Genomic DNA, 19,533 nt, shown 5'->3' with positions numbered 1-19,533 from the left:
CATACTCTCCACTTGCCTGGATGAGTGTAACTCCCGCAACACTCAAGAAGCTTGACACCATTCAGGACAAAACAGCCCATCTGATAGGAAAACCAGCCACCAACTTCAACATTCAGTCCTCCACCACTGATGCACAGTAGCAGCAATATGTACCATCTACGATATGCACCGCATCAATTCGCCAAGGCTCCTTCCAAACCCGCAAACTCCACCATTTTGAAGAACAGGGCAGCAGGTGCATGTGAACACCACCACCTGCAAGTTCCCCTCCCAGTCAGTCACCATTTTGACTTGGAACTATATCGCTGTCCCTTCACTGTTGCTGGGTCAAAATCCTGAAACTCACTCCAAAACAGCACTGGAGGTTATATACACCACATACAGCAGTTAAGGTGATGACTTACCACCACCTTCTCGAGGACAATTAAGGACGGGAAGATTATTCTTTTCCCAGAAATGAATTATGAATAGCCATGTTAAGCCATTACACAACATCATGATCAAAACAAAATGTATTATTCTGCTGACCAAGTGCAGCAACACAGGAATGGCAATCCAACAAATGGCAAGTAAATATTTAGTGAGTTTATTCAAAACTTAATTATCCCTCAGGCTGAAGGCCAGAAACTCAATTGCTTTTCAACCTGTCCAACTCCCTCCTAAAATTGCTCTTTATATAATCGATGTACTTTACATGGAAACATTGGGGATTTCTCTTACCTGCCAAGCTCACATCATCTCTTTCTTCCTGCTGTTTTCCTGTAAAATGTTTGGAACATTTTCTGTTATTTAATTGGTGAATTAAATCTAACCCTTTAACTAACAGAAATTAGTATTTCGTATGAACACAATAAAATATCTGTTCACATCTGTTTCAATACAGTTCAAATATGATCTCTGACTGAAGTAACATTAGTAAGAAGTTTGACAACACCAGGTTAAAGTCCAACAGGTTTATTTGGTAGCAAAAGCCACACAAGCTTTCGAGGCTCTAAGCCCCTTCTTCAGGTGAGTGGGAATTCTGTTCACAAACAGAACTTATAAAGACACAGACTTAATTTACATGAATAATGGTTGGAATGCGAATACTTACAACTAATCCAGTCTTTAAGAAACAAAACAATGGGAGTGGAGAGAGCATCAAGACAGGCTAAAAAGATGTGTATTGTCTCCAGACAAGACAGCCAGTGAAACTCTGCAGGTCCACGCAACTGTGGGGGTTACAGATAGTGTGACATGAACCCAATATCCCGGTTGAGGCCGTCCTTGTGTGTGAGGAACTTGGCTATCAGTTTCTGCTCAGCGACTCTGCACTGTCATGTGTCGCGAAGGCCGCCTTGGAGAACGCTTACCCGAATATCAGAGGCCGAATGCCCGTGACCGCTGAAGTGTTCCCCAACAGGAAGAGAACAGTCTTGCCTGGTGATTGTCGAGCGGTGTTCATTCATCCGTTGTCGCAGCGTCTGCATAGTTTCCCCAATGTACCATGCCTCGGGACATCCTTTCTTGCAGCGTATCAGGTAGACAACGTTGGCCGAGTTGCAAGAGTATGTACCATGTACCTGGTGGATGGTGTTCTCACGTGAGATGATGGCATCTGTGTCGATGATCCGGCACGTCTTGCAGAGGTTGCTGTGGCAGGGTTGTGTGGTGTCTTGGTCACTGTTCTCCTGAAGGCTGGGTAGTTTGCTGCGGACAATGGTCTGTTTGAGGTTGTGCGGTTGTTTGAAGGCAAGAAGTGGGGGTGTGGGGATGGCCTTGGCGAGATGTTCGTCTTCATCAATGACATGTTGAAGGCTCCGGAGGAGATGCCGTAGCTTCTCCGCTCCGGGGAAGTACTGGACAACGAAGGGTACTCTGTCCACTGTGTCCCGTGTTTGTCTTCTGAGGAGGTCGGTGCGGTTTTTCGCTGTGGCGCGTTGGAACTGTTGATCAATGAGTCTAGCGCCATATCCTGTTCTTATGGGGGCATCTTTCAGCGTCTGGAGGTGTCTGTTGCGATCCTCCTCATCTGAGCAGATCCTGTGTATACGGAGGGCTTGTCCGTAGGGGATGGCTTCTTTAACGTGTTTAGGGTGGAAGCTGGAGAAGTGGAGCATCGTGAGGTTATCCGTGGGCTTGCGGTACAGTGAGGTGCTGAGGTGACCGTCCTTAATGGAGATGCGCGTGTCCAAGAATGCAACCGATTCCGGAGAGTAGTCTATGGTGAGCCTGATGGTGGGATGGAACTTGTTGATGTCATCATAGAGTTGTTTCAGTGATTGTTCACCATGAGTCCAAAGGAAGAAAATGTCATCGATGTATCTAGTGTATAGCATCGGTTGAAGGTCCCGTGCGGTGAAGAAGTCTTGTTCGAACCTGTGCATGAAGATGTTGGCATACCTCCTCAGAAGACAAACACGGGACACAGTGGACAGAGTACCCTTCGTTGTCCAGTACTTCCCCGGAGCGGAGAAGCTACGGCATCTCCTCCGGAGCCTTCAACATGTCATTGATGAAGACGAACATCTCGCCAAGGCCATCCCCACACCCCCACTTCTTGCCTTCAAACAACCGCACAACCTCAAACAGACCATTGTCCGCAGCAAACTACCCAGCCTTCAGGAGAACAGTGACCAAGACACCACACAACCCTGCCACAGCAACCTCTGCAAGACGTGCCGGATCATCGACACAGATGCCATCATCTCACGTGAGAACACCATCCACCAGGTACACGGTACATACTCTTGCAACTCGGCCAACGTTGTCTACCTGATACGCTGCAAGAAAGGATGGCCCGAGGCATGGTACATTGGGGAAACTATGCAGACGCTGCGACAACGGATGAATGAACACCGCTCGACAATCACCAGGCAAGACTGTTCTCTTCCTGTTGGGGAACACTTCAGCGGTCACGGGCATTTGGCCTCTGATATTCGGGTAAGCGTTCTCCAAGGCGGCCTTCGCGACACACGACAGCGCAGAGTCGCTGAGCAGAAACTGATAGCCAAGTTCCTCACACACAAGGACGGCCTCAACCGGGATATTGGGTTCATGTCACACTATCTGTAACCCCCACAGTTGCGTGGACCTGCAGAGTTTCACTGGCTGTCTTGTCTGGAGACAATACACATCTTTTTAGCCTGTCTTGATGCTCTCTCCACTCCCATTGTTTTGTTTCTTAAAGACTGGATTAGTTGTAAGTATTCGCATTCCAACCATTATTCATGTAAATTGAGTCTGTGTCTTTATAAGTTCTGTTTGTGAACAGAATTCCCACTCACCTGAAGAAGGGGCTTAGAGCCTCGAAAGCTTGTGTGGCTTTTGCTACCAAATAAACCTGTTGGACTTTAACCTGGTGTTGTTAAACTTCTTACTGTGTTTACCCCAGTCCAACGCCGGCATCTCCACATCAGAAGTAACATTAAACAACCTTCATAGTCTCTCTGTTGTGCAGCTCAGAATCTTACTTCATCTTTACCTTTTTAATATTTGAATATTAAATTGATATGGCCTCAAACTGAAAAACAAACAGGGCCATACATACTGGAGGTTAAAGCTCAGATTGGTCAGTAGGCATTGTTTAATGGTAAGCTGATATTGAGCTCCAAAGTCAGGTTTTTAAATATTTATTCACAAAACATGGCAAGGACAGCAAATATTGCTCGTGCCTACTTGCCTTTGCCCTTCAGTCCTCCAAGCCTGTGCCAATCATGATGCCTGCCTAAACTAAAACCGTATGCACTTACCGAGTGCGTATCCTTCCATTCCCATCCTATTCATGTATTCATCTAGATGCCCCTTAAATGCTGCTATCGTACCCGCTCCCACCACCTCCCCAGGCAGCACATTCTAGACATCCGTGTAAAAAAAACTTGTCTCTCCTCTAAACTTTTCCCCAGGCACATTAAACCTATGTCCCCTAGTCCTTGACTTTTCTACCCGAGGCAAGAGCATCTGACTCTGCACTCTGTCTATGTCAGTCTTTCCTCATGGCTAATACCCACCAGACCAGGCAACATCCTGGTAAACAATGAAAAACATTTCAACAGCTCAATGTTTATTTACACAAGATAAAGTGTCAAGTACTTACAGTTTCTGCTACTGATACTTCCATGTATGTTTGATTGACAATTTACAAAACTACTCTTATTACAGCTCTATAAAAGAAAGTTATGACTAGCTTTTCTTAAGCTTTGTAAAAGTGGCAGCTTTGAAATGTGGTTGATTGGTTCTGTAAAGAGGGTATAAGGGAGAATGGGCATGAAGTACCATGAGTAAGTAGGCTATGGTGTGTGAGGAGTCTTTGGCAGTGGGTAATAGGTATGAGTTGGTATGGAGGGTATGAACATCCATTGTGGCTGCGTGGAGGAGCATAGTCATAGAGGTTTACAGCATGGAAACCGGCCCTACGGCCCAACATGTCCCTGCCACCCTTTTTTTTAAACCACTAAGCTGGTCCCAATTGCCTGCATTTATCCCATATCCTCTGTACTCATATTACCCATGTAACTGTCTAAATGCTTTTAAAAAGACAAAATTGTACCTGTCTTTACAACTACCTCTGGCAGCTCGTTCTGGACACTCACCACCCTCTGTGTGAAAAAATTGCCCCTCTGTACCCTTTTATCTCTCTCCCCTCTCCCCTTAAACCTATGCCCTCTAATTTTAGACTCCCCTATCTTTGGGAAAATATGTTGACTAACCTACCCTCATTATTTTATAGACCTCTATAAGATTACCCCTAAGCCTCCTGTGCTTTAGGAGCCTATCCAGCTTCTCCTTATAACTCAAACCATCATATCCTGGTAGGATCCTAGTAAATCTTTACTGCACGCTTTCTAATTTAATAATGTCCTTTCTATAATAGCGTGACCAGAATGGTACACAGTATTCCAATTGTGGCCTTACCAATGTCTTGTACAACTTCAACCAGATGTCCCAACTCTTGTATTCAGTGTTCTCACCAATGAAACCAAGCATGCTGGATGCCTTCTTCACCACCTGTGACTCCATTTTCAAGGAGCTATGAACCTGTACCCCGAGATCTCTTTGATCCATAACTCTCCCCCATAACCTACCATTAACTGTGTAAGTCCTGCCCTGGTTCTATCTACCAAAATGCATCACCTTGCAATTATCTAAATTAAACTCCATCTGACATTCATCATCCCACTGGCCCAATTGATCAAGATCTCATTGCAATTCTAGATAACCTTCTTCACTGTCCACTATGCCACCAATCTTGGTGTCATCTGTAAACTTACTAATCATGCCTCCTAAATTCTCATCCCAATCATTAATATAAATGGCAAATAACAGTGCACCCAGCACTGATCCCTGAGGCACACCGCTGGTCACAGGCCTCCAATTTGAAAAACAACCACCCTCTGGCTTCTGTCATCGGGCCAATTTTGTATCCAATTGGCTACCTCACTCTGGATCCCATGAGATTTAACCTTGTGCAACAACCTACCATGTGGTACCTTGTCAAAGGCCTTGCTAAAGTCCATGTAGATGACGTCGACTGCACTGCCCTTATCTATCTTCTCTCTTACCCCTTCAAAAAACTCAATCAAAATTGTGAGACATGATTTTACACTCACAAAGCCTTGCTGACTGCCCCTAATCAGTCCTTACCTCTCTAAATGCCTTTAGACCCTGTCTCTCAGAATACCTTCTAACAACTTGCCCATTACAGATGTTAGGCTCTAGTTCACAGGCTTTTCCCTGCAGCCCTTTTTAAACAAAGGCACAACATTTGCCACCCTCCAATCTTCAGGCACCTCGCCTGTGGCTATCGATGAATCAACTATCTCTGCTCGGGGACCTGCAATTTGCTCCCTAGCCTCCCACAACATCCTGGGATACACTTCATCAGGTCCTGGCGATTTATCTACTTTAATGCACTTTAAGACATCACTATTTATTTCACCAAGTTCCCTAACATCCAAGCCTTTCTCAACAGTAAATTCTGATGAAAAATATTCATTTAGGGTCTCATCCATCTCTTGTGGATCCATGCATAGATGACCTTGTTGATTCTTAAGAGGCCCTATTCTCTCCATAGTTTCTCTTTTGCCCCTTATGTACTTGTAGAAGCTCTTTGGATTCTCCTTTACCTCATCTGCCAAAGCAATCTCATGTCCCCTTTTAGACCATTGTTTGAAATGAACAGGGATCTCTCTTACCTGCCACCCGCATATCTCTTTCTTCCTGCCGCTTTCCTGTAAAATGTTTGGAACATTTTCAATTATTTACTTGGTGAATTAAACCTCACCCTTTAACTAGCAAAAGTTAGTATTTGGTATGAACACAATGGAATATCTGCATCACATCTGTGTCAATACAATTCGAATATAATATCTGACTATAAAAGAATAGAAACATTGAAGATAGGAGCAGGAGGAGGCCATTTGGCCCTTCGAGCCCGCTCACTGGGGTGATCAGTAAGTTTGCGGATGACACAAAATTGGCAGGACTTGCAGGTAGTGAGGAGCATTGTCAGAAGCTACCGAAGGATATAGATAGGCTGGAAATTTGGGCAAAGAAATGGCAGATGGAGTTCAATCCTGATAAATGCGAAGTGATGCATTTTGGTAGAAATAATGTAGGGAGGAGCTATATGATAAATGGCAGAACCATAAAGGGTGTAGATACGCAGAGGGACCTGGGTGTGCAAGTCCACAGATCCTTGAAAGTGACGTCACAGGTGGAGAAGGTGGTGAAGAAGGCATATGGCATGCTTGCCTTTATAGGACGGGGCATAGAGTATAAAAGTTGGGGTCTGATGTTGCAGATGTATAGAACGTTGGTTCGGCTGCATCTGGAATACTGCGTCCAGTTCTGGTCGCCACACGACCAGAAGGATGTGGAGGCTTTGGAGAGAGTACAGAGGAGGTTTACCAGGATGTTACCTGGTATGGAGGGGCTTAGTTATGAGGAGAGATTGGGTAAACTGGGGTTGTTCTCCCTGGAAAGACGGAGGATGAGGGGAGACTTAATAGAGGTGTATAAAATTATGAAAGGCATAGATAGGGTGAACGGTGGGAAGCTTTTCCCCAGGTCGGTGGTGACGTTCACGAGGGGTCATAGGTTCAAGGTGAAGGGGGGGAGGTTTAACACAGATATCAGACGGACATATTTTACACAGAGGGTGGTGGGGGCCTGGAATGCACTGCCAGGCAAGGTGGTGGAGGCGGACACACTGGGAACGTTTAAGACTTATCTAGACAGCCATATGAACGGAGTGGGAATGGAGGGATACAAAAGAATGGTCTAGTTTGAACCAGGGAGCGGCGCGGGCTTGGAGGGCCGAAGGGCCTGTTCCTGTGCTGTATTGTTCTTTGTTCTGCCATTCATTACGATCATGGCTGATTGTCCTACTCAATAGCCTAATCCTGCTTTCTCCCCGTATCCTTTGATCCTGTTCATCCCAAGTGCTACATCTAGCCGCCTCTTGAATACATTCAATGTTTTGGCATCAATTATTTCCTATGGTAGTGAATTCCACAGGCTCGCCACTCTTTGGGTGAAGAAATGTCTCCTCACCTCCGTCCTAAATGGTCTACCCTGAATCCTCAGATTGTGACCCTGGTTCTGGACTCCCCCACCATCGGGAACATCCTCCCTGCATCTAGCCTGTCTAGTCCTGTTAGAATTTTATAAGTGTCTATGAGATCCCCCCCTCATTTGTCTGAACTCCAATGAAAACAATCCTAACCTAATCAATCTCTCATAGAATCATAGAAACCCTACAGTACAGAAAGAGGCCATTCGGCCCATCGAGTCTGCACCGACCACAATCCCACCCAGGCCCTATCCCCATATCCCTACATATTTTACCCACTAATCCCTCTAACCTACGCCTCTCAGGACACTAAGGGGCAATTTTTCAGCATGGCCAATCAACCTAACCCGCACATCTTTGGACTGTGGGAGGAAACCAGAGCACCCGGAGGAAACCCACGCAGACACGAGGAGAACGTGCAAACTCCACACAGACAGTGACCCGAGCCAGGAATCGAACCCAGGTCCCTGGAGCTGTGAAGCAGCAGTGCTAACCACTGTGCTACCGTGCTCTCCTCATACATCAGTCCCGCCATCCCCGGAATCAGCCTGGTAAACCTTTGTTGCACTCCCTCGAGAGCAAGAACATCCTTCCTCAGAAAAGGAGACCAAAACTGTGCACAATACTCTGGGTGTAGCCTCACTAAGGCTCTGTATAAGTGCAGCAACACATCCCTGCTCCTGTACTCGAAACCTCTCGCAATGAAGGCCAACATACCATTTGCCTTCTTTACTGCCTGCTGAACCTGCATGCTTACCTTCAGTGACTGGTGCACTGGAATACCCAGGTCCCACTGCACCCTCCCCTCTCTCAATTTACAGCCATTCAGGTAGTAATCTGCCTTCTTGTTTTTGCTTCCAAAGTGAATAACCTCACATTTATCAAAATTATACATCTGCCATTGATTTGCCCACTCACCCAACCTGTCCAGATCATTCTGAAGGATCTCTGCATCCTCATCACAGTTCACCCTCCCACCCAACTTGGTGTCATCTGCAAACTTTAAGATGTTACATTTTGTTCCCTCATCCAAATCATTAATATATATTGTGAATAGCTGGGGTCCCAGCACTGATCTCTGTGGCACCCTACTAGCTACTGCCTGCCAATTTGAAAAGCACCCATTAATTCTTACTCTTTGTTTCCTCTCTGCCAACCAGTTATCCATCCATCTCAATACACTTCCCCCCCAATCCCATACGCTTTAATCTTGCACGATAATCTCTTATGCGGGACTTTGTCAAACACTTTCTGAAAGTCTAAACATACTACATCGACTGGCTCCCCCTTGTCAACTCTACTAGTTAAATCTTCAAAGAATTCCAGCAGATTTGTCAAGCATGATTTCCCCTTCATAAATCCGTGCTGACTCTGTCTGTTCCTGCCACTGCTTTCTAAATGCTCCACTATAAAGTCCTTGATAATGGATTTAAGAATTCTCCCCACTACTGATGTTAAGCTTACTGGTCTATAATTCCCTGTTTCTCTCTACCTTCCTTTTTGAATATTGGAGTGACATTAACTACCCTCTAATCTGCAGGGACTGTTCCTGAGTCTATAGAATCCTGGAAGATGACCCCTAATGCATCCACTATCTCTAGAGCCACTTCCTTAAGTACTCTAGGATATAGATTATCAGGCCCTGGGGATTTATCCACCTTCAATCCCATCAATTTTCCCAGCACCATTTCTCTACTAATATTGATCTCTGAGTTCTTCCCTCTCACTAAATCTTGCATTTTCCAACATTTCTGGCATCTGATTTGCGTCCTCTTTTGTGAAGACAGAGCCAAAGTTGCTCAGCCATCTCTTTGTCCCCTATGAATACATTCCCCCATTTCTGCCTACAGGGGACCTCCATTTGTCTTCACCAACCTCTTTCTCTTCACATACCTATAGAAACTCTTAGTGTCAGTCTTTATGTTCCTTGCAAGCTTACTTTTGTACTGTATTTTCCCCTTCTTAATCAATCTCTTGGTCCTTCTTTGCTGAATTCTAAACTGTTCCCAATTCTCAGAACTATTATTTTTCTTGGCCAATCTGTACCCTTCTTCCTTGGATCGGATGCTCGCTCTAATTTCCTTTGTAAGCCATGGATTGGCCATCTTACCCATTTTGATTTTGTGCCAGACAGGAATAAACAGTTGCTGTAGTTCCCCCATGCATTCCTTGAATGTTTGCCATTGCTTATCCACTGTCATCCCTTTGAGTAACTCTCCCCAATCTATCAAGGCCAACTCATGCCTCATATCCTCATAGTTTCCTTTATTAAGATTCAGCACCCTAATCTCCAAATCCGCAGTGGTTAGCGCTGCTGCCTCACAGCGCCAGGGACCCGGGTTCAATTCGGCCTTGGGTCACTGTCTGTGTGGAGTTTGCACATTCTCCCCATGTCTGCGTGGGTTTCCTCTGGGTGCTCCGGCTTCTTCCCACAGTCCAAAGATGTTTGGGTTAAGTTGATTGGCCATGCCAAATTGACCCTAGTGTCAGGGGGATGAGCCGCATTAATATGTGGAGTTACGGGAATAGGGCCTGGATGGGATTGTAGTCAGTGCAGAATCGAAGGGCCGAATGGCCTCCTTCTGCACTGTAGAGCTTCTAATCTATGATTCTATGAATCAACTACTTTACTCTCCATCTTGATAAAACAACATTAACAAAGAACAAAGAACAGTACAGCACAGGAAACAGGCCCTTCGGCCCTCCAAGCCTGTGCCGCTCCTTGGTCCAACTAGACCAATCGTTTGTATCCCTCCATTCCCAGGCTGCTCATGTGACTATCCAGCATTGACCAAAGCAACATTAAGCCACCTTCATAGTTTCCCTGGATGGTTTGGTCTGGAGGATATGAGGGATTTTTAGGCATTCGTGGAGGCAGTGGATTAGATGAGTTGATGAGTTGGCATTGATGAGGCATGGGAAGTAGGTGGGGTCGGGGTAGTGAGGGGGTTTCAGAGTGTGGACTAGAGGGGTTAATATTTAACTGCACAACAGGGACAAAATCCCAGAGCCTTTTCACCAGCCTACCTCGGCACTTATATCAGAGGCAGCAACAGGGGCTGCCGAGTGCCGAATCCAATGGAATCAATGTGAATCCAGCATGCACTTGCCCTCACAGAATGAAAATCAAATAGAGCAAGGCACTTTCTCCTGGTGGGCGGGGGGGCTACTGAGCCAGAAAACTTCCCAACTCCCGCTACTGCCTCCAAAATGAAAATCTAGACCCATGTCTCAAATCCCTCCAGTCAGGTTTCCACCCCTTTGCAGTACTGAAATGAACCTCAAAGTATGTCCCTGTCAGGCAGGAAGGAAATGGCCGAGTGAGGGAACTATGGTTCACAAAAGAGGTTGAATGTCTTGTCAAGAGGAAGAAGGAAGCGTATGTGAGAATGAGAAAACAAGGTTCAGTTGGGTCCATTGAGGATCACAAGTTAGCAAGGAATGAGCTGAAAAAAGGGCTTAGGAGAGCTAGGAGGGGGCATGAGAAGTCCTTGGCGGGTTGGATCAAGGAAAACCCCAAGGCTTTTTACTCTTATGTGAGGAATAAAAGAATGGCCAGGGTGAGGTTAGGGCCGGTCAAGGACAGTAGTGGGAACTTGTGCATGGAGTCAGAAGAGATAGGAGAGGCAATGAATGAATACTTTTCTTCAGTGTTCACCAAGGAGAGGGGCCATGTTTTTGAAGATGAGAGTGTGATACAGGCTGATAGGCTGGAGGAGGGAGATGTTCTGAGGGAAGATGTATTAGCAATTTTGAAAAACCTGAAGGTCGATAAGTCCCCTGGGCCAGATGAGATATATCCTAGGATTCTTTGGGAGGCAAGGGATGAGATTGCAGAGCCTTTGGCTTTAATCTTTGGGTCCTCACTGACCACGGGGTTAGTGCCAGAGGACTGGAGAGTGGCGAATGTTGTTCCTCTGTTCAAGAAAGGAAATAGGAATGACTCTGGTAATTATAGGCCGGTTAGTCTTACTTCAGTGGTTGGTAAGTTAATGGAAAAGGTCCTGAGGGATAGGATTTATGACTATTTGGAAAGATGCAGCTTAATCCGGGATAGTCAACACGGATTTGTGAAGGGTAAGTCTTGCCTCACAAATTTGATTGAATTTTTTGAGGAGGTAACTAAGTGTGTCGATGAAGGTAGAGCAGTTGATGTCATATACATGGATTTTAGTAAGGCGTTTGATAAGGTCCCCCATGGTGGGCTCATGAAGAAAGTAAGGAGGTGTGGGATAGAGGGAAATTTGGCCGATTGGATAACTAACTGGATATCTCATAAAAATTTCAGACTGGAGACCAGTTACCAGCGGTGTACCACAAGGATCAGTGCTGGGTCCTCTGCTCTTTGTGATTTTTATAAATGACTTGGAGGAGGGGGCTGAAGGGTGGATCAGTAAATTTGCAGATGACACCAAGATTGGTGGAGTAGTGGATGAGGTGGAGGGCTGTTGTAGGCTGCAAAGAGACATTGATAGGATGCAGAGCTGGGCCGAAAAATGGCAGATGGAGTTTAACCCTGATAAATGCGAGGTGATTCATTTTGGTAGGACAAATTTGAATGCGGATTACAGGGTCAAAGGTAGGGTTCTGAGGAATGTGGAGGAACAGAGAGATCTTGGGGTTCATATCCACAGATCTCTGAAGGTTGCCACTCAAGTGGATAGAGCCGTGAAGAAGGCCTATAGTGTGTTAGCGTTTATTAACAGTGGGTTTGAGTTTAAGAGCCGTGGGGTTATGCTGCAACTGTACAGGACCTTGGTGAGACCACATTTGGAATATTGTGTGCAGTTCTGGTCACCTCACTATAAGAAGGATGTGGAAGCACTGGAAAGAGTGCAAAGGAGATTTACCGGGATGCTGCCTGGTTTGGAGGTGAGGTCTTATGAGGAAAGGTTGAGGGAGTTAGGGCTTTTCTCTTTAGAGCGGAGGAGGTTGAGAGGTGACTTAATAGAGGTTTATAAGATTATGAGGGGGATAGATAGAGTGGACGTTCAGAGACTATTTCCTCGGGTGGATGTAGCTGTTACTAGGGGGCATAACTATAAGGTTTGTGGTGGAAGATATAGGAGGGATGTCCGAGGTAGTTTCTTTACTCAGAGTGGTTGGGGTGTGGAATGGACTGCCGGCTGTGATAGTGGAGTCGGACACTTTAGGAACTTTCAAGCGGTTATTGGATAGGCACATGGAGCACACTAGAATGATAGGGAGTGGGATAGCTTGATTTTGGTTTCAGAAAAGGTTCGGCACAACATCGTGGGCCGAAGGGCCTGTACTGTGCTGTACTGTTCTATGTTCTATATCACATGTTACCATGACAAACTTTCTCTCTTCATCCCTCTCAATCGGTCTGCAACCTTTATTTAGTACTTTAACCAAGCTCTCTGATGTGATCATGTTTGCAACGATAGTACCAAGAATGAAAATGTTGTGCAAATGAAAGAGGAGATTCTGAGGCAGTTGCGGTGCAGAAAGGTTTCACACAATTCTGATATCAGGAAAGGATTGACAGGTTGGGTCTTATTTCTCTTGATAAAGAAGGCTGCAGGTCACCTAATAACGGTCGTTAAAATTCTGAAAGGCTTTCATAGCATGAATATATGGAGAGAATGTTCCTTTTGTGGGAAAGAGCAAAACAAGAGGCATCAATATGAGATAGTCACCAAGAAATCCAATCAGGAATTCAGAAGAAACATCTTCACCCAGCCAATGGTGAGAATGTGGATCTCGCTAGCAGAGAGAGTGAATAAGTGATGTTAGAATGTAACCGGTGACAACTTTGTAATGGATGTAATGTGACCAATGGTAATAAGCTGTAAGGGTCAGCTGACCTAGTAAACCAGGGAACCAATTACAGAATGATGTAATAGTCAGCTAACCAGCTGACTCACTATAAATAAGTACCTGTTTGAAATTGTGGGGAGCTTGGAGTGGCCAAGGTGAGGCTCCAAGTTTGGAGTAATGAAGTTTCTTCATTGAACCCTTTCTTTGATTTATAAGTTGGAGTAAGTTTTGTTATATTTTTATTGTCTGCATTTGAAGAGTTCCTTCTGAAGAAACAAGTGGTAGAGATGTATTTAAGAGATGTATATGAGGGAGAAGGAAATAGACAGTTACAATGGTAGATGTAGAAAGTTGTGGTAGCAGAGTTGGAAAGTTGCGGTGGTAGATTTAGATGAGAGAAGGTCAGAAGAAGCTTGAATGGAGCGTGAACAGCATGTGGACTGGTTGGGTCAAATGCCCTGTGTCTGTGCTGCACCCTATATAATCCCATGACACTAAATAGGCAAAATAATAATAAAGCAGAGGTATTCGAAAGGCTGGCTGTACTTAAAGGTCATCAGGAATGGAGGATTTTTCCCCTCCTGGTGGAATCTAGAACCGGGGGCATGCACAGTTTTAAAAAATGTGGTCTCTCATTTAAGACAGAGATGGGAAAGATTTTTTTTCTCAGAGGATTGTTGATCTTTGGAATTCTCTTCCTTCCCCAGAGAGCAGTGGCAGCTGAGTCACTGAATGTATTCACGGCTGAGTTAGATGGATTTTGGATCCACAAGGGAGTCAAGGTTATGGAGTGGGGGTGAGGGGGGGGGTGGGGGGGGGGGTGGCGGAGAGAGAACTGGGGAGAAGAGAGTAGGGCAGACAGCCAAGTGGAATTAAGATCATGACCAGATTAGCCATAATCTTATTGAATTGTGGAGCAAGTTTGAGAGGATGAATGGCCTCCTACTTCTGTTTCTTTTGATCTTCTGAACCGAAATGATAAATCAGTGTGAATGCTATGGGGATATTAAAGGAAAAGGAAATAGGTTGGGAGAGTGGAATCTAAAGTCAAAGCAAAATACTGCAGATGAATAAAGTACAAAGAAAATTACAGCACAAGAACAGGCCCTTAGGCCCTCCAGGCCTGCACCAACCATGATGCCCGATTGAACTAAAGCCCCCAACCCTTCTGGGGACCATATCCCTCTATTCCCATCACATTCATGTATTTGTCAAGACGCCCATTAAAAATCACTATCGTATCCGCTTCCACTACCTCCCCCGGAACGGGTAATCTCTCATAGAATCATAGAAACCCTACAGTACAGAAAGAGGCCATTTGGCCCATCGAGTCTGCACCGACCACAATCCCACCCAGGCCCTATCCCCATATCCCTACATATTTTACCCACTAATCCCTCTAACCTACGCATCTCAGGACACTAAGGGGCAATTTTTCAGCATGGCTGATCAACCTAACCCGCACATCTTTGGATGTAAAAAAAACTTGCCACGTACATCTCCATGCCCCTTGCACCTTAAACCTATGCCCCCTAGTAATTGACTCTTCCACCCTGGGAAAAAGCTTCTGACTATCCACTCTGTCCATGCCCCTCATAATCTTATAGACATCTATCAGGTCGCCCCTCAATCTCCATCGTTCCAGTGAGAACAAACTAAGTTTCTCTAACCTCTCCTCTTAGCTAATGCCCTCCATACCAGGCAACATCCAGGTAAATCTTTTCTCTACGCTCACTAAAGCCTCCACATCCTTCTGGTAGTGTGGCGACCAGAATTGAACACTTGAACAATTGACTATTCCAAGTGTGGCCTAACTAAGGTTTTATAAAGCTGCAAAATGACTTGCCAATTTTTAAACTCAGTGCCCCGGCCGATGAAGGCAAGCATGCCGTATGCCTTCTTGACTATCTTCTCCACCTGCATTGCTGCTTTCAGTGATCTGTGTACCTGTGCACCCAGATCCCTCTGCCTATCAATACTCTAAGGGTTCTGCCATTTACTGTATATTTCCTATTAGATCTTCCAAAGTGCATGACCTCATATTTGTCCAGATTAAACTCCATCTGCCATCCCTCCACCTAAGTTTCCAACCGATCTATGTCGTGCTGTATCCTCTGACGGTCCTCATCGCTATCCGCAAATCCAACAACCTTTGTGTCGTCCGCAAACTTACTAATCAAACCAGTTACATTTTCCTCCAAATCATTTATTTATATTACAAACAGCAAAGGTCCCAGCACTGATCCCTGAGGAACGCCACTTGTCACAGCCTTCCATTCAGAAACGCACCCTTCCACTGCTTCTCGGTTTTCTATGACTGAGTAAGAAGTTTAACAACACCAGGTTAAAGTCCAACAGGTTTATTTGGTAGCAAAAGCCACACAAGCTTTCGGAGCCTTAAGCCCCTTCTTCAGGTGAGTGAGAATTCTGTTCACAAACAGGGCATATAAAGACACAAACTCAATTTACATGAAAAATGGTTGGAATGCGAATACTTACAGCTAATCAAGTCTTTAAGATACAAACAATGTGAGTGGAGAGAGCATCTTTAAATTGAGTTTGTGTCTTTACTGAAGTCCATGTAGACAACACTTGGGGAAAGTGCACCAATCCCCCATCTTAAAATATCATTGATATGGCAGGAACAAGCTGCACATACAGGAAGAATGGCCAGCAGGTGGAGCAGAGTGCCACAAATATGGAAAGGTAGGCCACTTCAAAACTGCTGACTACCTGCAAGGGTGGATGCAATTTTTTAAACCAAAGCCACATACAAGAAGTGGAAGAACCTTAAACAAAAAGTAACCTTCCAGGGATAGAGAAATGATATTACAAATACATACTTTAATGAACTCAAAATGGATGAAAATCCCACAGAGTTTAGAATTAGATACAGGAGCAGGTGTTTCTGTTTTAGCTGATGAGGTAAAATGGCTTAAGCAGATTTCATTGTAATTCTCTTTCAAATTATAGGATCCTGATGGGACCAGACTGAAAGTCAAAGGCCAACTCATGGCAAAACTGAAACTTGAAGATGGAGAAACTGTTGAATCTCAAAGTCATACAAAATCAAGAATGCTCCCTACCCAGCAGAAAGGCATGCTTAAGATTGAAACTGACCTATAAATTGGATGAAATTGTGCATTACACCAGTACATTCAAGAATGAATTTCCAAAATTATTTGCAGGCCTAGGGAAATTAAAAGTTTAATACCACATCACTCTGAATTGATGCTAAACCAATTTTCCTGTTTACACCAAGGAAAGTCCCGAACTCCACTATCGGACAAAGTTGTCATGAAATTGAAAGGATGCAGCAGCAAAGGTTATCTCATCCATCACCAAGACAACAAATTAGTGGAACATGAGAGCCACTGAGAATCTCAGTGGATGAGTCTTGCCAAATTAAACAAGAGCACTCGATTCACCAAACCGGATACAATCCTTGGATTTTGGCAGTTGTCTAGAGACAAATAATCCAGATCACTGACCATAGATCGCCATTTGGAATTGTGTCTGGTACTGAAATTTTCCAGAGAATGATGTTTCACACTATAACATATAGATATATATGGCACCTGGATATAGCTTTCTGATTTGATGCAGGAAAGGATATTTGAGCTAATCAAGGGCAGACTTTGTATCACCACTGAGGAATCACAACTGTGACATGTTGACAGACAGGAAGTGGGCACAGTACCCATATCTACAACTTCCTCCTGAGATTGCACCAAAACAAATGCCAATCTTCAGCTTGTGTGGCTGCTCATGGTTCTCAGCCATTTAAATTTTTCAGAGCATCAGTGACAATGTAAAAGACAACAGGCTCACTGTGATATTGTTTGGTGTCTGACATGGGTGATTGTGAATCACAATATAAGAACATAAGAACATAAGAAATAGGAGCAGGAGTAGGCCATCTAGCCCCTCGAGCCTGCCCCGCCATTCAATAAGATCATGGCTGATCTGACGTGGATCAGTACCACTTACCCGCCTGATCCCCATAACCCTTAATTCCCTTACCGATCAGGAATCCATCCATCCGCGCTTTAAACATATTCAGCGAGGTAGCCTCCACCACCTCAGTGGGCAGAGAATTCCAGAGATTCACCACCCTCTGGGAGAAGAAGTTCCTCCTCAACTCTGTCTTAAACCGACCCCCCTTTATTTTGAGGCTGTGTCCTCTAGTTTTAACTTCCTTACTAAGTGGAAAGAATCTCTCCGCCTCCACCCTATCCAGCCCCCGCATTATCTTATAAGTCTCCATAAGATCCCCCCTCATCCTTCTAAACTCCAACGAGTACAAACACAATCTCCTCAGCCTCTCCTCATAATCCAAACCCCTCATCTCCGGTATCAACCTGGTGAACCTTCTCTGCACTCCCTCCAATGCCAATATATCCTTCCTCATATAAGGGGACCAATACTGCACACAGTATTCCAGCTGCGGCCTCACCAATGCCCTGTACAGGTGCATCAAGACATCCCTGCTTTTATATTCTATCCCCCTCGCGATATAGGCCAACATCCCATTTGCCTTCTTGATCACCTGTTGTACCTGCAGACTGGGCTTTTGCGTCTCATGCACGGTAGCATGTTTTAATTTGTTTCCATTGAGATAGTAATCCCATTTGTTATTATTTCCTCCAAAGTGTATAACCTCGCATTTATCAACGTTATACTCCATTTGCCATATCCTCGCCCACTTACTCAGCCTGTCCAAATCTCTCTGCAGATCTTCTCCGTCCTCCACACGATTCACTTTTCCACTTATCTTTGTGTCGTCTGCAAACTTCGTTACCCTACACTCCGTCCCCTCCTCCAGATCATCTATATAAATGGTAAATAGTTGCGGCCCGAGTACCGATCCCTGCGGCACGCCACTAGTTACCTTCCTCCAACCGGAAAAACACCCATTTATTCCGACTCTTTGCTTCCTGTCGGATAGCCAGTCCCCAATCCACTTTAACACACTACCCCCAACTCCGTGTGCCCTAATCTTCTTCAGCAGCCTTTTATGGGGCACCTTATCAAACGCCTTTTGGAAAACCAAAAACACCGCATCCACCGGTTCTCCTCCATCAACCGCCCTAGTCACATCTTCATAAAAATCCAACATGTTCGTCAAGCACGACTTTCCCCTCATGAATCCATGCTGCGTCTGAACCATTTCTATCCAGATGCCCTGCTATCTCCTCTTTAATAATGGATTCCAGCATTTTCCCTACTACAGACGTTAAGCTGACCGGCCTATAGTTACCCGCCTTTTGTCTCCTTCCTTTTTTAAACAGCGGCGTAACATTAGCTGTTTTCCAATCAACCGGCACTACCCCAGAATGCAACGAGTTTTGATAAATAATCACTAACGCATCCACTATTACCTCTGACATTTCTTTCAATACCCTGGGATGCATTCCATCCGGACCCGGGGACTTGTCCACCTTCAGTCCCATTAGTCTACCCAGCACTGCCTCTCTGGTAACATTAATTGTATTAAGTATTTCTCCTGCTGCCAACCCTCTATCGTTAATATTTGGCAAACTATTTGTGTCCTCCACCGTGAAGACCGACACAAAAAACTTATTTAAAGACTCAGCCATATCCTCATTTCCCACTATTAACTCCCCCCTCTCGTCCTCCTAGGGTCCAACATTCACTCTAGCCACTCTATTCCTTTTTATATATTTATAAAAACTTTTACTATCATTTTTTATATTAATTGCTAGCCTAGCTTCATAGTCTATCCTTCCTTTCTTTATCGCTTTCTTAGTCTCTCTTTGTTGTTTCTTAAATTTTTCCCAATCACTTGTTTCTCCACTATTTTTGGCCACTCTGTACGCAGCTGTTTTTATTTTAATACTCTCCTTTATTTCCTTCGTTATCCACGGCTGGTTCTCCCTTTTCTTACAATCCTTGTTTTTTGCTGGAATATATTTTTGCTGAGAACTGAAAAGGATCTCCTTAAAAATCCTCCACTGTTCCTCAGCTATCCTACCTGCCAGCCTGCTCTCCCAGTCTACCTTAGCCAATTCATCCCTCATCCTATCATATTTCCCTCTGTTCAAACAGAGGACACTGGTTTGGGACCAAACTTTCTCCTCTTCCATCTGAATCAGAAATTCGACCATATTGTGGTCACTAGACCCAACATGACCCTTCACAATAAGATCCTTAATTCTACCTACCTCGTTACACAATAC

The 19,533-nt window shown here is 44.8% G+C and overlaps 1 protein-coding gene across 7 annotated transcripts in view; it reads right to left on the bottom strand.

Moving 5' to 3' along the window:
- The window catches only part of ky (kyphoscoliosis peptidase), a 337,538-nt gene that overhangs the window by 198,231 nt on the left and 119,774 nt on the right, over nucleotides 1–19,533 (bottom strand). For 3 of the 7 annotated variants that reach the window (XM_078203010.1, XM_078203032.1, XM_078203038.1), the window contains one exon: nucleotides 721–759. The exons of the other annotated variants lie outside the window; for them this stretch is intronic. In XM_078203010.1, the coding sequence (XP_078059136.1) occupies nucleotides 721–759 (39 nt within the window). Of the gene's footprint in view, nucleotides 1–720; nucleotides 760–19,533 lie in introns of those variants that run through there. 7 annotated transcript variants of the gene reach the window in all.

This window comes from Mustelus asterias, chromosome 3, assembly GCF_964213995.1.
Source record: "Mustelus asterias chromosome 3, sMusAst1.hap1.1, whole genome shotgun sequence".
Taxonomy (NCBI): Eukaryota; Metazoa; Chordata; class Chondrichthyes; order Carcharhiniformes; family Triakidae; genus Mustelus; species Mustelus asterias.
The sequence above is the reverse complement of the archived record's forward strand: the minus strand, read 5'-3'. Positions and strand labels throughout refer to the sequence as shown.